This window comes from Poecile atricapillus, chromosome W, assembly GCF_030490865.1.
Source record: "Poecile atricapillus isolate bPoeAtr1 chromosome W, bPoeAtr1.hap1, whole genome shotgun sequence".
Taxonomy (NCBI): Eukaryota; Metazoa; Chordata; class Aves; order Passeriformes; family Paridae; genus Poecile; species Poecile atricapillus.
Window position 1 is genome coordinate 21,889,996 of NC_081288.1, and position 23,274 is coordinate 21,913,269.

Consider the following 23,274-nt stretch of genomic DNA (forward strand, 5'->3'; position numbering starts at 1 on the left):
GTAAAAGTTTAGGAATCAAAGTGTCAATGTATTTTGTCTTAATGTCAAAAAGGCAGGCAGAAAACTGATTTACTACTCCTTGTGCTTGCAAAGTCTTGACTTTACAGCCTCCTAGAAAGGTATCACTTCCTCAAACCAGAAGTACCACCTCATTTTATTACACTGCAGACCTGAAAATTTAATCTAGGAACTAATAGTGCAGCTTCCCAAGCCATTATTATTTGGATTCTGAATCCAAATAATATATAATACTGTATATGATTAACATATAATAATTTAAATTTCACAATCCCTTCTTTCAGCTAGTCAAATTTGATACCTAAAGAAAGATTACCCTATGCCCTACTATTTCTCATCATTTTCCACAGAAATTTGTAGTTTGCAAGAAATAAGGTTTTAATTTGTAAGTCAACTTTTTTGTTATTTTTTAATTACTAAAGGAGGCAAATTCTGTAGTTATGTGAAATAGACAAGTTACAGAATTATTCTTGTAAGGAAAAACAAACAGAACACTTTTCCTAAATTCAACATTGCTGTCTTACCAATGCAATCACCTCCATCCCAATCACATGCTGAGTTATTACAGGCTTTATCACAGTAGCCATCTTTAATCCATGAGCCAGGACATCCCTCGGCACAGTTTGGCACAGGCCAAGTCAAGTACACCTGGAACAACATTACAGTCTGAGACAAGGACTGGCAAATAGAAGTCAGCTGAGCTTGTTTCTTTGAATATGGAGACTTACAATAATGTCTCCCTACGTACAGTGCCTTAAGATTTCACAGAACTTTACAAATAGAATTTAAACCCCATTGTCCGTCAAGTAAATGTTATCCCTTTCAAAGGGAAGCAAGTATTTTAATGTAACTAATCACGCTCAACCCTTCTGTATTTGTGTGCAAGTGTGCACATCTGCCTGCACAAAATTCTAAATTCATTGGTCTGTGGTGCCTTGTGTACCCACTGCTTTAATAGAAATAATAACATATAAATCTTCAATTCCTACCTCCATGTCACTCTTGAAGATCAAGCTAATAGATGAAAATCCATTTCACTGGCTGGCAGCCAGTGTTTATGTGTAACTATTGCTAATGTTTCCTCAGCCTGCTCTCCTTGCTTAAACCCCAGCTATTGATAATGGACTTGTTGAAAGACTAAATTATTTTACACTCATCAATGTGGAACAATATATATTATTTTAGCGAACAATTGTATATAAAGTATATATAATTATAAATAAAATTTTATATATATATAATCATATATAAATTGGGAAAAGATATTACGGATGTCTGGAAGAGAAGCAATTAACGGTAAACTTCAACATTAGACCAGTTCAAATGTCATCTGGCTTCAGTGTTCCCACAGAAAAGTTTATTCTTGTTTGTTTTGAGTATTTCCCACAAAATAAAAGAATTTACAAGGAAGGAAGACTGGTAACTGCCAAACACCACATCAGCCTTACACCAACAGAAAGTAGGAGTAACTAGCAAATAACACTGAAACTGAAGTGAATCCTGACAGAGGAACTATTATAACCGCCCCAACGTAGGAGTGAACATGAAAACAAGTAATCCTACAAACACAGCACACATAGGAATATAGGGAAGAGCCTTCCACACCCTGAACCTCAGCCAACAGTTCTCTAGTTAAGAACAATGAACCTTTAGAGATAAAAGGGGGAGTGAGTGCTCAGACTTTCAAAGTAGCATTCCTCTGGCTTTTATCATTACAGTAGACAAGTTCTACTTTTGCTAAAATACCTTTTCATAACAGCTTACCTTTTGACCTTTAGAATGACTGTAAAAATCATCAGGCCAAACATCCTTCCCAAACATAACATCATCATTGAGATAAATAAACTTCTGAGAAAGGCCGCTGATGCGATGAATGTGACTTTCAATAGCTGGTGAACTGAAGGTAGGCAAGTGACTCACATTCTGAAATATTTCCTAAGACAAGAAAATCCCCAACAACCAAAAACTGTTTTAGTAAGGCATACAAATACTTGATACTTATCCACTAAAAAAAGCTTATCAAGAATAAGGATAGATACAAAAGAAAAAATAATAAAGAAAAAAAAAACCAAACAAAAAAAACCAACAAAACACCAAAACCACCACCACCAAAAAACAAAACAAAAAAAAAACCAACCCTTTAATATCTCTTTTTCCCCACACAAAACCATTTCCAGTTCTGCTGCACAACTAAGAAATTGCACCTGATTGCTCACAAAGTCAAACTTTCACACACTCCTCTTTCAATGAGTCCTGGACCAGGCTCAGAGTATAGATTAATAATTCTCATGAATTTCAGGCTGCACAAAATTTTTAACAAACTGAACCTGTTGCAGCATTCAAAAAGTCAGGTTTGTTCCATCTTTTTCAAGAAACTTCACCAGCAGACAGCAGAAGTTGAGTAATTATGTCTTTAGCACTTCGGTTGCGCAGAACTCGTATGGCATGTCCAGATACCAAAATTACTTTGAGAAATACAGAGAATTTGGTATCACTTATTCAGGAAGCTTGAAGGATTCCTCTTCTCTTTTTAAATAACATTTTTAGAATGCATAGCTACTTTTTTTGTAGCCATCTTCTTAGTTCCAGTATTTGTAATCCACCGTGTCTTAACACAAGCTTACTAGGTTATTACTGGTTCTGAGAGACTGATTATAGATTCAGATTGCATTTTCTTCTCCCCAGCTTTTTAAAAATAGACTCCATAAGGAAATTAGACAGCTAACATTAATATGCTAGCTGAAGCCTTAATATTTGGAAGAGTGTACTAAATATACGCTTGATATATATTCAGCTATCTGTTTAGCCCAAACATAAGGACATTCATGATAAAACCCTGGGTGAGAGAGAGAAGAGGTTGTCACTTCTTCCGAATAAATGCAGCCTTTTGCTGCAAGAGGATAATTCCATTTCAAATCAAACTGAATATCTTTGCTGGCCCTTTCATAGCTGTGGCTTTGCTGAATTTTACCTGATGTGTCACTATAGTTATCCGAGGATTATCCAGGTTAAGCCAGGAGGGAATCTGCCCGTTGGTCACAATGAAGATATGCCGCACCCAAGGGGCGTGTCTCTCTATTGATCGCAATGAGTACCGCAGCTCTTCGTTGTCCTCGAAGCGGCTGGCAGAAACATCTTCATCCTGCTTGGACTAAAAAAAGAAAAAATCCTGTCTTAGATTTTCAATAGAATACTAAAGTTCTGATCCAGCTAGGTAAGGAAAGTGTGCTTTGGCATATGGGTGCATAAGTACTTCAGGATTTAGACATTCAAAAATAAAAAATATATTAATAATAACCATTATTCTTACAAAGAACCATATTCTTCCAAATTATGAAAGTGAACAATAAAACCTTCTGACCTCATTGGCTGACCACCTGGTATTATTAGGATGTCTGCTGCCCATGCTGAAAAAAGTTCTTGAAGAATGGAGCAGAAAAAACACTCCCCCCTCCATTTCAAACCAGTAACATCACCTTTCAGAAACCCAGTTTCAAGAGGCTAGGGCCTTTCAAATATATTGCATCATAAGCTGTATATAAATGTCACCTAATATAGATGGAAGTGTCATGATGTAGCTGTTCTTTAATTATCCCCTGCTTTATTATTTTAAAGAATTTAAGCAGGAGAAAATTAAGAAAACTTAGACTAATATTCACTATCAAATAGCTAAATGTTTCCCTATGTTTTTATTAAATAGAAAATGTTTCAGTTAGAAACTTACTGTTAAAGTAACAAAATTACATTTAGGACACTGAAACATGTTTCTTTTTCACATTTATGAGAGCTTAATGATCTCTCCTAAAACCACCAAGTAAGGCTGTATAAAAGGAACTTTTCTAAAACCCAGATCAAACAGAAAACTCAAGAAAATAGTTGAATGTTTAACAACTACCATTTTCACTGCAGATTCTACACAATGTACATACATTTTCTAATATGTACAGTAACACAGCTTTCAATTTCACAAAATAGGAACTGAAAACATTTTAGCAACACCAGCAGACATTGGCTAGGTGCCTGTTTACAAAATAAACCGTAATTTCAAAATGGGGAAATATAAAGTTTGAGCTCAGGTTTGGTATTAACCAGGAAGAATTTCCAAAAGTCCAGGTCACAGGATACGAAGACTGCAAGCTTTTCAGGAGTGGGCACACTAACCACACCACTTGACATTTACTGTTAAATTAAATTCCAGCAGGAGGAAAAACCCCAAGATTACAGAATATCTTATCTTGAAACAGACACCTTGTAATTTAATTTCCTGTTCTTAAACCAACATTCTTCATCGTATCAAAAGCATTTAAAGTAAACCTCCTTTCTTTACAGACATCTGTATTTCAGGACTTCAACATTTTTGAAAAAGAAGCAATTAACACTTGCTCAGCATAAATGACACTGCAAAGCAAAACATGTCTAAGAAACGTATTGGGAACAAGATAACCATGTTTTTTAAAAAAACCCCTCAATTTCCCCACACAAGAAGCCTGCTTATCTGACAGACAGGATCAGTTAAGTCTTTAAGGACTTGACTGCACACAGCTTTATCAAAACATGTGCAGAGGGCAACATTTTTCACTTAGTAGAGAACATGAAAATTTAAATATCACACTGTTCGATCCTTCTTCCCAATGATTTGAGAACTGGACAGAATTCTTGTGATGTTTTCTTACAAGCTAATAAATATTTGATTCTTAATACTTCCAAGCTTCTGGGAAAAATCCCATGTTCCTTGTCATTGACTAGTTCACCTCTACTTGCAGTTTTGAAATGTTGTAACATTTACCTGCTGTAAGAGAATTTACCCACCTGGCTGACAGAGCTGAGGTCCCACAGCAAATAAGCTGGATTAAGTGTCAATTCTTTCCCATCTATAGTCATGTTCTTCTTCGCTTGCTTGCTCAGTTCTTGGAAACCCTTGGGGTTATTCAGTTGCAGGAGAGCCACGCTGGCTTCTGAATAGAGCTGCAACTATACAGACAGAGAAAACAACTCCAGCAGCACTCTTCCATCTTTTTGTTGTATTATTTTTACTAGTTACTTATAAGAATGACTGGTAAGCACTGTTTTTAATGAGCTATAATTTTGTAAAAACACAAAAAGAAGTAGTAAAATGGGAACTAAAAATCATTTAAAGATACAAAACATTACGCTCAATTTTCACATTGCAAAGTAAATGTCTCTTTACACAATGATCCAGGAAAAGTAAACCTTCACATGTTTTAAATATTTTGGGAGTAAATGAATAGTAAGTCACCATCCATTCTCTGTCACTCCAATAACATAATTCATGTTTTATTAACACTTTATCATACGACTGAAAGATTTGTCCTTTTCTTTCCCATCTTAAACAAGGAATGATCTTCCCAGAAAATTAAGGCACTGATGAATTGTCACTGCCAGAAGCATGAAATGTTCAGAATGGTTTACAGTTAGTTCAACCTACAGCTCCGAAATCTGAGATACAAAAGGCTCCAGACCTAATCCATGTGGGTCTCCAAGTCCTTACTGCTGGTTGCCAATAGGCTGCTAAGGTCATTTCTTAGTTGTGGACTGTTTGATCTGTTTGCTGTTTTTATCTCTTGCCACCAGTAAGTCTGTATGTATATCAGATTTCATAATGCACAGGATCAGGGGCTTGCACTACACACCCTAACAGTGAGTATAGTTTACAGATCACAGGGCATCAAAGCAGCTCCCTAGGAATATGGCATAACCCAATAAATGTTGTGTTTACCATACAAAGTAGGATGAGCAGAGCCAAGCAAGCTAAAAGCAGGACTGTGCTTTGATTTTCCAAGTGCATGTATTCAACAGTCTAATTAACAATAAACACAGTTAATCATTGATATCTATTTGACGCTTGGTTTAATTTTTGCTCCTTCAGGAAACATAGAAAATTTTCAATGTAAATGCAACTCATAAGCTATCAAATTTGAATAATCATGTTCCAAAAAAGCAAAAATATCACTGTTCCCTTCGTAATAACTCTTAAGTGGTTTTATTTATTTTTTATTAAATCTGACCCTTTCTGTTCATTTTAAAACAACACTTGTCCCAGAGCTGCTAGCCCTTCCCTTAGCAAGACCAGCTGTTCCACTTGTGACATTTTAAAGCTGTTGATGCTTTGACTCATATGCTATTTGAGATCTTTCAATCTGACTTATGAGGCCTGTCATTAGAAAAATCTGATAAATCTCAGACCTTCCAGGGAATCATCTGAACTTATGAGTGGAAAGGATGGCTTCAGTAGCTAAATGGCTGAGGTATAGTTACGGACTGCAGGCAGCAACCTCCAAAAATACCAGCATTGAAATGCTACAGATTGCAAAGCTGCCAGCACTGGGTATGTGCTGTATTTAGCAATACAACAGTGTCACACAGTCCCTTAGAATCTGTCTTGTAAATCATACATACAACAAACCAAAAATATTACCATCCTAGAGCTTTGAAAGCATGTAAGAACATTTAGTTTCTCTTTAACTTGCTCCCAAACTCAGCAAAATAAGTACCTGTACTACAAACTCCTAATTAGATTTATTACAAACACTTACCCCCAACTAACACAGCACATATGCTGTAGTTTTTAAAATTTGTAATATTCTAAGCACATACAGGAAGCAGTGGAAAAACATGTTCCATTTCTCAGCATCAGAGTTTTGCTAGCCCCTGCACTGAATGGATCATTTTTATTGCATCAAAGTGGGTATTCTTCCAGTAATACATTTTGAACCAGTCTTTTCTTAAGCAGGCTATCAATAAAGTTAGACTTCAGTGACATTATCTGGTGAAATAACTAACTAGATTCTAATAAATTTCAGGCTTTAATAATTTCCAAGGATTTTGTTGCTGGTACATTCAAAATGGAATTGTCTCCTGGCAGATTTTTTAACATCCCACAGGTATCAACCTCTGTCTGCAGGGATGGATGCCACCAGCCATTCCCTTAAAACATTACCTTCCAGAGAACATCTTCATCTTGCTGAAACAGGTCATCCCATCCAAAAGTATTATCAGAACAGAAGAACAAGAAGGTAGATGCAGAGAGTCAGTGTGACCAGGTGAGCCTCTGCTAACACAAGTGGGCTGAGAACACACCTTGCAGGCACATACCCAGACCACCACTGGGACATGTTTTTATCACACACTTGAAAACAAGACAGGAAAACTGCATTATCTCCACCAGGGAACTTGAAATGCAGGTTCTCCAGCATGGAGTCAGCATGTTTCACTTCCAGCTTACTAGGAGCCAGATGAGCTCAGACACCCCATGCAGAAGTAAATACCTTCATTTCCACTTTCTCAAGAGGCCTCAAGGACACTTTTTTTTTCTGAGGTGGGACTTAGATTCCTAACCAGTCCTTAAATTATTATACCTTATCTTCTTAATGACCAAAGCTGATTATTAAGAAATAAGAAGCTCCCCTTTTTCCACTCCAATATGGATATTGGGAACACTCATATGCCTACATAGCAAGGGAAAGGAAGCATATGCTGTGAAGAGTTACAAAAAGCTTTACAAATATAAAACACTGCTGTCTTTACAAATGTCTCAAGTGACCTTTATAAGATGGCATAGTATGAGGGTCATTTCTGACTCAAAACTAATGCAATGCCTTAGGGCTTTTTCCTACAAAGCCATTTTGCTACATCTGTGTGATCATAAGACCATCCACTGGAGCCACCTGTTTGCTCCAGGAACATCGATGAACAGCAGTAAGAATGCCAGACCCTCCCAAACTCCAGTGAGGACAGCAAACACTCACTATCACTGTGCCTGCAGTTTCCCATGTGGATTTACTTCCATTATTAAGACATGGTCATTAAGACATCCCTAAGTTTCTAACATAACTTGTCTATATCATGTATGTATGTGTGCATGTGAATTAAAGGAGATGATATTTTGCAAAGAGGGAGATCTACAAGCTCCTAGATGTCCTTGAAACAATCAGGATATTAAATCTTGAAGGAAAAATCAATTTTCTCCAAAAATTTTCACTATTGTGTACAATTTCAGTGAAAACCTGTTAGCATGACAGCCTCAAAAAATCCAAAATCAAACAAATCAAGTCCTTAAACAAATGCAGTTTTTAAGTTACAATCATCTCTTTAGGCTGAATAATAGTCTCCTTTAGAAATTAAGTCAAGGTGGGGGACAGGGGGGAAGTGAAAATGAAATATTCAGTTGTTTTTCACATGTAGGTCCAAGGTGAGGTCTTTGGAACCCTTAAAGAAACAGTTCAGCAGCCATCAGCTGCACAACCAGAGTAACACCTCCATCTAGTGGCTTTCTAACACTTGGTTAAGAATACATGGACGATAAAAAGCTGTCAAATATCACTTTCAACTTCATCTGCCATAACACACGACCTACAACAACAAATGTGACCAGCAGACACATTGCTGCCCAACTTTCATCTTGAAATAAACTCTCCTATCATTTCATTACAGCAATGGCCATAAGTACGGAAAATCAGTAGACTCTAACAGATATAATATATACCTGGAAAATAGATCCATTGTATCATGAATCTTCACATTTTATTTACCTCTAGTTGAGCTCAGACATTCAGATTTTTAGAGGAACTATCTGGTCTATATGAACAATTTTTGGTCTTCCTTGGATTTAAAAGTTATTTCAACCAAACTAAAGCAATTCAACCAAAACAGCATTATCAATATACAATACAAATGCACCGATAACTAAAACTCCTCCCTTTCTCACCTTTCTTACAGCAGCATTGTTCAAAGTTCTTATTATTATTTCTTTACTTGTGGTGTTGAAGTAAGAAACAGCCACTTAAAACATACAGAAACCTATTAAACATCAGAAGGTGTCTAAGAGATGCAAGTCTAGTTCCAAGCTCAGGTGCAACTTTCTTCCTCTCCACCAAGCATCTCACACCACTTCAGAGATTCCAGAAATGGTAACAATGGAGGAATTGCTGCAAATGTCAGTGGAGACTGTAAATAATCAACCTTTTTCCTACTTAATTGTATCATGAACCTAGTATCTCCCTTTGGTAAGAAGAAAACCACACTTGGCTGTGTTTTCCATTACTGCCTACCTACCATATCCATTGAAAGAATAACTGGCTCTGAGCTGAGAACTCAACAAAGGCTTCTATAGAAATAACCCCATCCACACTTGATGTAAAAACCTTTATGCATGAAAATAAAACAATTCTTACATTCACAATATATATGAAATTCTGTTATCATATATGAGTATATGAATTGCTGTTATCAAGAAGAGAGGACTGGTTGGGAAAGAATTCACTGCTATGACCACACAGGGTATTATAATCCAGATTTAATTGCTCTAAAGCATCCTCCACCAGGAAAAGAAACACAGACAGCAAAGATGACTGGAAACCACAGAGTGTTGTGGATACCTGAGAAAAAATTGTGTTCACAAAGATATAGATCTGCCTAACCAAACTGCGGAAGAGGAGCTCTTAAGAACAACCACAGTGGCAATGTTTACACACAGATAACACACCAAGGAAAAGGGAATCAGCACAAATAGATGACACATGACCGATGACTAAAAAACACAAGCAAGACAGGGTAAGGAAAAATCATACAGAAAGATAATAGGCACGAGATGCCACTTCCATAAAGACACACAAGGAGATGGGAAACATATCCAAGACACCCCAGAGATGCAGCCTTTATGTTCATCTGGACAGCAATGAGCCATATGAATATCCACTGCTATTTAACTGCTGTTAACACTAGAGATGCAAAAGCAAAAGAAAGTATCTATTTAAGTGCTTAAAAACTGTCTTTATTAATCTGTTTTAGGACATGCAGGAAGAGAGGTATAAAAGTGTTTACTTTGCAAGGTTTCTGCCATTAGCAAAGCTCCAAGTCAGCTAATACAAGTTGAGACAAGAAAGAAGAATTTCAGATTGCATTGTGTTAGAGTGTGACCAGTCTATGAAAGGAATTACACAAGATAATTTCTACAACAGAGTACACAAGCTGTTAGCCCAGCTTACCAAAAGAAAAAAAAACTAAAGGGGAAAAGGACCTCATGCTCATTTGAGCACCAAGAACAAGCTGCAAAGTGAATTAGCCCATATTACAGGTGAACATCAGACTAATGAAAACAAATTATCTATGGATTGCCATCCCGTTATCCCTGCTAACTCCTTCTCCTCCACAAACTCCTTGGCCTCAATCCTTTTCACCCCATGAATCACATCTCCAGTACAAAAGCCCATGCTTTTAACAAACTTCTTAAACTTTCACCTGATCTGTTAAACCTGACTGTAACTTTAACAGGTGTCCAAACAGCAGGGGAGAACAGAAGGCACTAAACGGCAGTCACACAAGTTGTTTTCTGTTGCCTTGCAGCTGGGTCAGCCAAAGTGCAACTTGCTTAAGACCCTACAGAGCATGTGGCAGAGAGAAGCACAGCATTTATTGCTGTTACTGTTAAGAAAGCTAAGAGGGAAGAAAAAAACTAAGAAGCTACATAAACAAAATTCTGTCACATTAAACAAGCCAGTGATCTAGAATTCTACAGCAAGAAAACAGCCTCCAGCAAATGGCTGAGAGAAACTGATAAGACTGACTTTTAATCAGCTGCAGGCTAGCAAATGTAATGCCTAAGTAAGAACTTGCAGTCACAGAATGGACAATTGGTCTTTTGCAGGCAACTCTTTGAGTCACTGTTTTCTACCCTTCACTACTCAGGAAAGAATCACAAAAAAACCCCCAGATTACTCTCAGAAATACCCTAAGTCTCCTAGGTGGGTGAGATTCCATACCTGAGCCATTCCAAAAGACCAGTACAACTAAGGCACTCTTTCCTCCAGAGCCTTACCAGTTTTACTTTAGAGGCCAGGCTCTCTGGCAGTTTTGTTCGTAACTGGTTTGTTTCTTTGAATGTAGCTGGAAATCCACTAAGAAAGGCCAAGTCTTGCATTAATACCAGACCTGGAACTTCTTTGTCTGTAGTCTAAAAAAACAAGAAAACAGGTTTAAAGGTAGAATAATTCACCTACTAATAAGGGTTGCTCTGAAAGCTTTACTTTTTACTACATGTGAGTTATGGAAAGAGAATAGCAAAGAAACTTTCTAAAAATGTACAAAATGTTTAACACATTCAAAAGCTAATCAACAAATTGTAAAAGTACATACCAAGTAACCCCTCCATACTATATGTCTGCTGTTGTCTTTTAACATTCCAGAATGGGCAGCTTCAACTAGAATACATAAAATTGCAAATCAAAAACTTCTTCCAGTATAGAGTCACTTCTTTTCTCTATTGGAGTAACCAAGAAATACCTTCACAAATTAAAATATTTGAGTATTTATAGTGTGAAAAGTTGTCTTTATAAATAATAGATAATTCTTGGTGGTAAAATAAAGAACAGTGGTTGGACTAGTGGTCATATTAAACAAAATATGAAACTCATACCTGCTCTGAGACCTAAGATGTTAAACACATGAGTAATTTTGTTTTACAGTAGTCAATCCTTTGAACAAAGGCAGAACTTACTGCACATTACTCAAACTAGACTTCACTAGACTAGCAATTAAAAGAGGATTTCTAAAACTAATCGTCCTCAGTCTTAACCTCAGCCTCTTGAGATTATCTGAGCAACACTGATACTCAGATATCAAACCTGTTTTGCAATAGCTTTTTAAAGCACAGAACTCTAATCATCTGTAATCAGTTGTCTGGGAGGTAAGCAAACAGTATCATTAATGTCATCATTTAGAGAAACAGTTTGAGGGCAAGAAAGACACTGAATGACTTGCTAAAGTCAAACAGAAAATCAGCACTGAAGTCAGTACTGGAGAAAAAAATCCAAAACAACCCCAAAACTAATTCACAGCAGCTTAAAACTTGCTCTAGAAAACTGGATGGAATCCAACAAAGAGCTTCTTACCGTCCTTTGGGCTATCAAAAACAATTACAGTCACATTGGTGGAAGGATTTTTTGGTTTTGCTACAAAGAACATATTGTTAGCAGCTTGTAAAGCAGGATGAATGGACAGCAGGTCTTTCAGTGTGACGTTGGCAGGCAGTGCAGGATCCAGGACAAGCATGGGCACTTTGATGCAGTGTGTCAGCAAACACTCCAGCTGCTTCTCACTACAGCAAAATACCATAGGCATATTTAACACCACTAAAAATTTAAGATAAAAATCAGGCTTGGATGCAATGAGAAAAGTTTTCCTAAAATCTGATTAATTATTTTTAACATTTGCTGAGGCAAGGGGAAACTATTGAAGAGCATGCTTATTTTCCTGCAGAAGGCAAATATCTGACTGGTAGTGTTTAGTTCGTTTCCACAATTGTTTTTTCAAAAGTTTCCAAGATTTGCAAGTCCGCCCACAGAAAAGACCTTATAAAAATCTCTATATAACAAAAGGACCAAGCCAAATGACTGAGACAGACCTGGTCCTGCTGCTTCGACAGCAGAGTCACAAGAGGCATGGACCCTCTACAGCAAATTACTTGCAGTGCCACATATACAAATGGCAGGTGAAAGCAACATTGAATTTTTAAAGCATATTATGTACCTGGAGCTTTATGATTCAAAATGTGAAATTTTTTTTCATACTCAGAACAGGAACTAACCCTAAACAGTGACAGGCACACACATTCAAAACTCCAGAAATTGCTATGTTTTAAGAATCTTGTTCATATACGTCACAACAACATTACTTGTATTCAGCACATGTATTATCATGCTATCAGCTCTTCAAGTAACATAGGAAAGCCTGCAAAGGCTATAGAAAACCAAACCAGCCCCCCAACCAGCATCTGCTTTCAGCTAACAATGAGTAGAGTATCATTTATCCCAATTTACACCCAAAAATACCCCAAACTCACCTCTTCTTTGTTGGTTCTGTTGCATTCTTTCCTAGGATTTCCCTATTACAAAGTTAAAAAAAGGATATTAAATAACACTGAATTGACTGTAAGGAAGTGAGTCTAATTTCAAATTGTTAATTGAGTCAGGGACATGTTTTCTAATCACCAATAACCCAGATAAAAAGCTGCCAAGGCCTTGCCATTGGCCTTGCCAAGGCGAGCACAGACTGACACGTACCCTTCACTGCTCATGTGCCATGTGGAGCTCAAAGATTCATGGCCATGCTGAGAATTGTGGCAGCAGAACCCTTTCTGCTACCAGGAATTTATGAGGTTATTATTAGGTTACTTAAAAAAAAGCAATGTTGATGTGAAAAACACTGGTAAGGAACCAGGATGAAGTGACCTGAAACTAGGTTGACTTGATTGTTTTGTCTAACATAAATATTCTGATAAGGTCTATGAAACTGCTCTTTTTATAGCAGTGCCCACTGATTTCAAAGGACATGAAAAAAATTATCTACAGTGGGGGGAAGCAGGTGTTCCTGTAGATAGCAAACATGGTATAGACACCAGTCTTATTCATAAGCTTAGACTCAATTTTCCAAATCAGTGTTATGGAAAAAAAAAGCTGTGTTTTCCCTTCCTGAAACAGGAATCACAGCATAAGTGATGACAAAGCTAAACCCACTAATATTAGCTATATGAACATCTAGGAAAATATTAGCACAAATTTGGAATCTTTTCAAAGCAGAGACTGCTTATGTTTAAGGTAAATGAATTTAAAGTTCTAACATTTCCAGTGTTTAGGTAACAAAGAAAAGATCAAGAATTTCCCCTGAGATCATATTGTCAGATGTACTTAAACTGCAATACACAGCATGCCAAAAATCAGACCAATCCACGTGGACTTCTCATTTTTCTGAACTAAATTATTATAACCCTTAATATACAGACTTGTCCTTCCATTTAGCATATTTACTGGCCAAAACAGATCATGTGGGCAGAGCTGCCTATCAAAAACTAAATCAATGGTTACAAGACATAATCCAAGGCAGCAGCCTGTGTTTGAAGACTTAGATCAGTAACTTTGCAGAACTCTATAGAACAATCTACAACAAATGCAGTAATACATGTCTTTGCTTCCTTAGATAAAGGCCAACTCATACCTTTATAACATGCATAAATTATTTTCCCACTTCTCATTTTCAGTATTTTCAAGACTATGAATGTAACTAATCTAAAAACAAGAACTTAAAACATGCTTAGGATTTTATGAAGCCTATTATAAAAAGAAACACCAGGGGGATGGGACGAGAAAAAAGTGATGAAGAGAGGTTATATATGTGAGGCATAGTTTTATTATTGTTATTATTTACAAACTGCTATAGAAACCAATACAAAATTACATATACAATGTATATTTCCACATGGCATTTTACAAATTCATGACAGAACAGCCTTAATTATTCTGCTTATCTTAAACAATTTTCTAATTAGACAGTACTTGACAGCTAAAAGTAGAACTGAAACAAGGTTTTAGGAATAATCAAATGAAGAAGCGAGAAAATGTGCTTTTAATTTTCATGTTGAGTAACATGGGAAAAAATAACAACAAAGAAAACTAGTACAGCATTAGATTGCTTCTGTCAGTTAAAGGGAAAAATAGCTAAGATTATTACCTCATTATTTTCTGTTCTTCCTCCATCTGTTCCCTGACCTGTTGCAATTCTTTGATCAGTTCCACATCTGTGCCGTTCACCCAGGTATACACCACATCAATTGGCATGGGTAAACAAAGCCTACATAATTCAAAGGAAAGCTACATGAGCTGTTAAATATTACATTACAAGTGTTTGTGGCATTCCACAATAGTCTAACAACAGAAATGCTTGGTGTCTGGGCTGCAAACAAGACAAAGCAAAAAGACTTTAGCTATATATATCATGTCTTAATTATACACAAGCCTTTGACAAAACAGCATAGACATCAACCAAAAGGACTTTAAAAAGTGGTTTTAACCGTTCAGTGACTAAAGGAAATCTTAACTTTATGCTTTAAATTTCACTGACTCAAACTCATTACACACCTTCTTCAAACCTATCAAATATTTTCAAGTCAGTACAGAGACCTGAGCACATTCTTAATTCACCAACTACTTCAGACAGGACAGCATGAAGCATAATTTAAATCATATTTGCTGTTGTTTGATTGCAAAGAGCCAATAAGATCTCAGCAGGACCAGATCTCTATCCTAGGAATGTTTCTTAAATTATATAAACAGGGCATTTAATGAAACAACAGCCTAATTTGGGTATATGAATTCAGGCTCTAGATATGGCAGACAAATTAATTATTGACACAACTGAATATCCTGGAGCTGTTTCTGTAAAGTTAATGATTTCCTAGCATGCATAAGGCAGGAGGAAGGTGTTTGGGTATCTTTTTCCTATTTTTTTTATGATAATCTCCTCTCCAAGGCCCACAGCATTGTGTCTGCAGGTACTCCAGGTTACTGCCATCGGTGAATCTGAGTCCCATATAGCAGGAGGATACCCCAATTATTATTTTCGAAAGTTCCAGTGTCAAGCTATTTAATACCTTCCTAAACTGTAGATGGCCTAGCAAACATCAGAAAACATCATCCTGTGACCCCATGGATCTCAGCATTAGAGAGGTTCGATGTTTCCTCTCCATCCACTGCATCTTTCCAAAAGCATTCAAAGAGAGACTGAGTTTACAGGCAGGTGTTTTGTCCACCTGCCCTTGCACAGCATGCCATGCAGAGAGCTTGTATTCAGCTTCATTTTCTACTGGCTCAGACTCAACATCTGAAGCACAAAATTTGGTAAAAGGTCAGCCAGTAGCTCATCACAGCACAATGGGCAGGAACATTTCGTACTCAATCTACCGCTGCTCCTAACTGAGCTGTAACACTCAGAGGACAATGGTGGGGCATTCTGACACAATCTGAACATCTCAGCAGGAGTGCTGCCTTCCCCAGTAGCACCACCCAGAAAGTCTCTCACATCTGCAGGAGACTACCCTTCTATCTAAAGAAAGTCAATTTACTGAATACAATTACCCTTCTATTCAATTATATTATATTCAATTATTTATTATATACATTCAATTATAGAGATAACTAACTTCTGGTTCATTGACAAGGCAAATTTTGAACTAAAACGTCCTCCAGAGGAGTAGAAATTCAATGGCAGGAGCTCTTCCAGCTTTTCTACATTTTTTCTTCCATTTTTCTACATTTGTTGTGCTCAATTAAATTACTTGTTTAAAAGTCCCTGGAATGCTACAGCTCAGAAAGGAGTGTTCTAGGTGGAAGCACCTGACTCAAGTCAGTGGATTTCAAAAATTACCAACCTTCAGCTTTCTGGGCAAAGTCCAGAGCTTATTCGCCCAGGCTTCATTGAAGAACAGTATGTCCAAAAGAACTCTGACTCTTTCTATGGTATGAGGCAATTTTGACTTCTGTGAAGCCTTTCTCTGTTTCACCATTTCCTAAAAGTGTGTGCATACATATGTGCGGTAGCACATATATCTGTGTAATTTCCTACACTATGCCACATACAGCCAAAAGCCAGTAAATGCCACAGAGGAAAAGCATTTTTGGTCAGATGCAGGCAAGTCAATTCATTAACCCTGGCATGGTAAGTTCATTCTTCATTACCAGTAGCAATAGAGCAGACCAGTACAAGAAAGGGAATTTTTTGCAGATCCATGAGACTAACTGCTTAAAATTTATGCAAATAATAAATTTCCTTAATGCACGTTTACAGCAGACACTGTTTCAGAAAGTAATATTTCCCAAACATAAGAATAAAAATCAGATATCCCATTACCTTAAGGTATCTATCATACCTTATTGCTATGTCAATTTGTTGTTTCCAATTAAGCCAAGTAACTCTGTTAAAACTGTACCTTTCTGGCCGGTTTCATGGCTTCCTAAAGTACACTGAGAATTTGTATTTTCAGAAGTATGTATTGGAATTTTGCTGTAAAATGGTTTAAAATTAAAAGGAACAGATACTACACTTCAGCAGTACTGTTCTCAAATACTATTTTAACTATTTGGAGTCTTTTGCAGATTGTTGAAGTTCAGAGAAGCTCAAAAACTCTCTCTCAAATTCTGTACTTGTGTTTCCTTCATATGCATTTATACATTTGGTCGTCATCAGAAACACCAATCTGGCAGACGGGTTAAGCCCAAGATGACCTGAGTTAATTTACTAAATACAGCCACCATTCTAATCAGCTATTTCCCCTTTTTGACATGACTAACTTTTGGGTAACTAACAGATGTGACTTGAAAATGTGATTTGATTTCAAGTGGGAATTATCCTAACACATTTTTACAGAAAATCATCACTTTGGAAAATTCCTTGGAGACTCCCAAACAACTAATTGTGGTTTCTATATTTTTCTCTTGACAAAATGTATCCATTTTTACTTAAAAATCGAAAAATGTCCATAGGATCCTGCTTGAAGACAAAACCAGAGCTACCAGTCCCCCGGACAGGGGAACACTTGCTGGCAGCAACTTCCCACGCCCATGATGTGTTTACATAAGAGAACCATCATCACAGCTGAGTTTGCAGGTAGAAGACAAACTTTTGTCTCAACATCCACTGCTGCTGGAGGAGTATAGCAGACTTTGGATCTCTCCCAAGTTACCACATGGTGATCTCCAACCTTGCTGAGCCTCTTTATGAACAAGAGAAGTCCAAGCTGCTCATAGTAAACATCCCAGCCCTCCTGCCTTTTCCAGCTCTGTAACTATGCACTAACAGTAACTCAGCTGTTCCTGGTTTTTTGTGATGAGACTTTTGAGTTTATCATCATAAGGAGGTTGTCCACATAAAAGTTAACAACTTTTATGGAAAGAACAGAGAATTTTACATGTGAAGCTCCTAGAGAAAAACACAACTCAAATTCAATTGAAGGCCCACTGATATTTCCCAAAGGCCATGCAGCTTTTACTTTCCACAAAGCAGTACACCTGCTTAATTTTCTAACCAACAAGCATCCTGTTCTCCTGAACAGGAATTCTGTTGTTGTTGAATTCTGAATGTTTTTCTCTAGCACTAAAATAGGAACTGATTAAAATCACTGGACAAGCTAGATTCAATCTGCAAGTCCTAAGTTTACGTGTAGCTCTTTATGTTGCATTGACATCAGCCTAAAAAACTCCACCAAACCACTACTGATGCAAATGCCTGCTGCAAGACAGGGTCCATTTCTGCATTTGTGAAGTTTGATAACAAAAATTAATTGAACCCCTGACAAGGGACGTCTAAAAGTTAACATATGCCTAAAAGTATGCCTTCACAAGCACTTCTTGTTGGTCTGAATTTTTAGAGGAAGTTGATAGCTGCACACAAATATCACAGCAAACTTCCCTGTTACACAGAAAACTTCCCTGTTACTCCTGACATAAGACTGTTTAAGGCATATGGGTGAACTGGAGTAATTTAAGCACCCATAATGAAAACCTTAAGCTTTTGCTCAGGCAGCCAATAGTTCCTCACCAGGCACTGGATGTTTTGCTCACAGTCCCCAGAAAAGAAAGCTAGCAAAGGAGTGCTTTACACAACCCAAATGAAGTAAGGAAACACTGCAGAAATGGGAACTGACTGTATCTACACCACAAGAGTAAGATTTGTGATTTTGTTTCAGAAAATGTTTTATAAAAACTCTCCAGTTAATTATCACAAAGTCAGGCATTTTAGTAGTGACAGGACCAAACTGCCATGTTTCACTGCAGTACTGCTAAAATATGTAAACATTAAGCTATTCATTCATATGAGCTGCATCACTGCTTTTATCTGTCATCCATTGGAAAATGGGGAAAAGGAATAGGAGAAGAGACTATAAAAGTTCCTAGTATTCACCAACACCATGCAATGCATTTTACAGAGTTATCTCACACCAACTAAAGCGTGACAAATTGATCTGATCATTTCTACTGTTCCATGACGCAACAAACCTCAAGGCAGATTAAACTTTCTGCTTTCAGGGTTAGTTTCTATCAGTCAAGTGTATCGATATTAAGAGTCAGCTCTTAGTAGCTTTCTTCCACCTACCAACTCAGTCCACTTGTTCCCTGAGCAACAGACCCCATGGCTATTGAACGATGAAACCATAGGAAGTCATGCAGCAGTTAGCACAACTGAAATAAATGGCCCATATGTTTTGGTTTCCAACTTGCTGTGAGAGATTCTCCCATGCACTCAGCTTCTAAAAGCTTATTACTAGCTTTGTGACTTCTCTGCTAAATAATAATCCTCATAAGACATCACAGAAAACATAAGGTAACTTAAAAATAACTCCTCAAAACATTGAATATTGAAATGTTAAGCACATCGGAAGAGTATTTATGTCTTCCTACCTTCACCCGGAAAACATGTCATGGCCTCCCTTCATTGTTAACATTGTCACCATTTTGATGCTTCATTAGAGACTGGATGAATTAAACACATTTAAAATGCAAATTTATTACATGACTAGAGCCAATGTTCCAAACTGGGAGATTATGCACTAACTAAACACTCACTAAACTTAAAATTTGCTGCAGATTTAGAGCCCATACAATAAGGTTTTACTCAACAGTATGTTACTTCAACTAATATATTTTATTTAAATATTTAATTAGAAAGTAAAATGTGCAATAGTGTCAAGTGTAGGCAAAGCTCACCGATTCTGAAATGATTTGCCAGCGACGTTGTCTCTGTATGAATCAAACATAACATGATACTGGTCTCTACTCCACTCCAAGACAACCTGCAAAGAAAAAACCCAAAACCACTTGATGTCTCTACTTTCTAAAGCTAGACACTTAATTTTCACCTTTTGAAATTTTTAACCACAACTAATTTCATTCAAATCGATGCATTATGTATTAATGAACAACTGAGCAGACCATAATCCCAACTAAATTACAATACTGAGACAGCAATCAGACCCAGAACTGAAGAGCATACTTAATTTAAACAAATTGTTGCTTTTCCCTGCAACAAAGGATTTCATGACTTATGCACACTCTTTTTAAGCTACTTTTTACTTAGGTCACCTCTCTCTTGCTTCTTAGCATTTAAAAATTCAGGAATGTTTTCCCAAAACTGAGACCTAAATCAAATATACTTCAGTACAAGCAGAAAACCCTTAGCAGGCACATACACCCCTGCACAATTTTGCTCATCTTTTTATATTCTCGTACAGGATATACTAAAGTATACATACCTCCAAAATCTGAGCTTTGCAAACAAACAGCCAGGAAAAAAGCAAACAACACAATTTTTCAACTCTAAAAGTGGTAACTATGTTTTGACATAACAAAGTAGTCCAAACATTCTGAGACAGAAGTAATATAAAACATAAAGGTTCTCTGAGATAAACTTCTTATGACATCTTTTACAGTGAAAGTCCAACCTTGAAACTACAGTGGCATTTTGTGCTGTTTCAGAGTTGAAGTCATGTTGGCTTTATTTACTGGGATAAGTACATATGTGTATGTATTGGAAAGGGGAAAAAAATCCAAAACAAACAAACGAAAACAAAACAAAATGAAAGAAAACCAGGAAAGCATAGCACTTAAAGCATTTACTTTACAACACTCTCCCTAGATTTAAATGTTATTATCGCTGTTGTGGGAACTATGAAATACACCATTTCTCTAAGGTCACCTTCAAAACCATACACAAACTGTCCTCCTTCTTAGGAGTCTACACATCCCTCTACCCTCATTGCCACTAAAGCACATTAAAGCCTTCCACAGAGCAGGGAAGCTCCATCATGTGCCTGGGTGACAAGAGCACACACGCAATTCCTGCCAGAGATGCATGGAACCAGGATCACATCAGCACACTTCCATTCCCCTCACACAAAAGACACAGATTGCCCAGGTAGGCATAAAAATCTCCTCTCTTAAATATCAAGGTCAGGAATTGTCTTTAAAAAACATGCTATTAGGCTTTTTTTTATGCACAAGTCATTAAGTTCTTCTGCTAAATGTCAGGTTTAATACAGTACAGACTGGAAGTTCATATCCACGTGGAAACATTTGCTCCTACTGATAATTATGAATAGAAACATTGTGACTGATCTGTGTCTAGAAGAAATACAGAAGTATTTGAGTAAGAATATATTATATGAATAATATGTCTCTCCAGAAGAACATTAACCATTCCAGCCTTTCTCTTTGCCTTTTGCATAACTATAGCCAAAAAGAAGAGGACTTAGGAACACACTAAGGAACAAAGTTAAGAACGCTTCCTACCCGATACAGTTTTTCCCTGCAACTGTTTCCTCCTGACATTATGCACCGTGCAATAATGCCTGGAGGCTGTTTTGCTTCAACTTCACATACTGGTATTATAAAACCACCAGGGGAATACTAAAATCAAGAGGAGAGACACCACCTATTCAGAGATACTGTATCAGACATAGTAACAGCAGCTCTGGCATGTTCGGTTATCAACTACAGAAGGATGGCCAAGAAGAGTTTATAACCAAACTGCCCTAATACTTGAAGCTCATCTTACAAACAGGGAACAGCACTGACCCAGACCTGGCTACCCTGCATGTTTTTGCAGAAATATTGCTCACTCATGTTCAATGCCCCATTATTTCATTGAACTCAAGGTTTTCCTTCAAATGAAGCTAAATTGCAGCTTCTGGCTGTGAGAACATCATGACCAATCTCAAATTATTTGCCCTAACCATCCATTTTTACTCCACCAGTAATACTGGTATTAGCATGAATCTAAGAAATCAGACCTAATTTTGCCTACTACAACAAAGAAAAGCTGGCTCTGGGGGTGGGGAAAAGCAGAACTGCAAACGCTGTTCAGACAGCAGGGTCTGATAAGCACTGCCTCACGCTGCTTTTTATCGCTCGAGTTTCCCACAGATGGCTAAAAGTGGTTAAGCTGTTAATGTCTAGAAAGATTTCTTGGTTTCATTTTCCAAACAGCTTCATAGATTTTATTAGTTGCTGCCTTGCAGAGTCTGTACTGAAGAAAAGAAGCATTTTCCATTCCCACGATAGCTGTAAGAGGTCTAAGAGTGCTCATTCTCACAAGCCTTGTCTCTCCTAAGTTACTGAACTACAACTGTTTACCAAAATACAAAGGTAAAAAGCAAGATGCATGCAAACATCTCTCACCAGGCTTATCTACCAGCCTTGAAAAGAAAAAATAAAAATAATAAAAAAGTGCGCACAGGTGTTTCATTGGTGTTTTTCAGCTTTTTTTTTAAAAACAAACAAACAAACATTACTGGTCACTTTTCTTTTTTCTTCACATATAAATTGGAAAACCTACTCCTACATGAAACCTCCAGTTCTTTTGCTCACTCTCTAAATTGAATCTAAATTTTCCAAGTACCTATTAAAGGGCTAGAAGCAGCAAACTAAGCTTTAGCAGGAAAATCTGAGCAGTGATTTTGACCGATTCTCAGCAAAATCAGCCATAACTTAAACAACTACTGAAATATTTTTAAAACCTTCAAAGTTCTATGATATCCTAAAGCTGGGTTTTAAGTCCCCATTCCAAAGAAACGCAAAACTGTATCAGTTTCACAGCACCATGAAAACTTCCAATCCAAGTTGATAATCATGGACAAAGAGGCGCCCACATGCACTTTACAATTACTTAATTTGCTGATGGCTTTGAAGTGTTTCAGGAACTTGTGGTCTCTGCAGGACAGCAGAGATGTTACGCAAAGATGTGTTATTACACAAAATACAATTTTGATTGTGGTACACGCAGGATTTTCAGATAATAATCCTTACGGCTCTTGTCTTGCTTTCCCTGTATCGGAAAGAGCTCATCAAATTAAAACAGAAAAGAGAGAAAAGGAAAAAAAAAAAATTAAACAGCTTAGGAATCACGAAATTGCAGTCTGTTTGTATTGAGCACTGCCATCCTTTCAGACTGACAAAAATACTTCATTTCCCTGATTCCTCACTACATGAGCAAACACTGCACTGAAGTAGGATTCCTTTACTCCTCTCCAGATCCCTTCACTGACGACTTACCAAACCGATAGGACAATGTGAAATGAAGATTTAAACATTCAACACATCCGTGTAAAATCGTATCTAGAAAAAGTGCAATTACATTGCATCATTTACAAAATAATGCGAGCGAACTAAGTAACACGTATCGAGCAAAGCAGACTCTGCTGCGCAGCTTGGAGGGAGGATGCATTTAACTCCTTAAACTCCGGAGAGGGGAAAGATTCTGTCACTCCCAGTCGACATGCGAAGGTGACATCCAGCACAGGCTTTAAAAGACTCAAAACAAAAACACAGCACTAATAAGTCACCTGATGAGGGAAGTGGAAAAGAACTGCCCAAGAGCAGCAAACAGCAGCGGCATTGTCACCTGTCAGAGCTCAGCTCA

At 37.2% G+C, this 23,274-nt stretch overlaps 1 protein-coding gene across 3 annotated transcripts in view; it reads right to left on the bottom strand.

Moving 5' to 3' along the window:
* LOC131591392 (N-acetylglucosamine-1-phosphotransferase subunits alpha/beta-like) overlaps positions 1–23,274 on the bottom strand; it is a 37,790-nt gene that overhangs the window by 13,978 nt on the left and 538 nt on the right. For all 3 annotated transcript variants that reach the window (XR_009280352.1, XM_058862021.1, XM_058862022.1), the window contains exons 2-11: positions 19,566–19,651; positions 14,539–14,658; positions 12,875–12,916; positions 11,925–12,130; positions 11,170–11,234; positions 10,853–10,987; positions 4,828–4,989; positions 2,990–3,169; positions 1,783–1,953; positions 543–666 (exon numbers count right to left, since the gene is read on the bottom strand). Coding sequence is in view for 2 of the 3 variants with exons in the window: in XM_058862021.1 (XP_058718004.1) it covers positions 543–666; positions 1,783–1,953; positions 2,990–3,169; positions 4,828–4,989; positions 10,853–10,987; positions 11,170–11,234; positions 11,925–12,130; positions 12,875–12,916; positions 14,539–14,658; positions 19,566–19,651 (1,291 nt within the window). In the remaining variant the exon portion in view is untranslated. The remainder of the gene's footprint in view (positions 1–542; positions 667–1,782; positions 1,954–2,989; positions 3,170–4,827; positions 4,990–10,852; positions 10,988–11,169; positions 11,235–11,924; positions 12,131–12,874; positions 12,917–14,538; positions 14,659–19,565; positions 19,652–23,274) is intronic.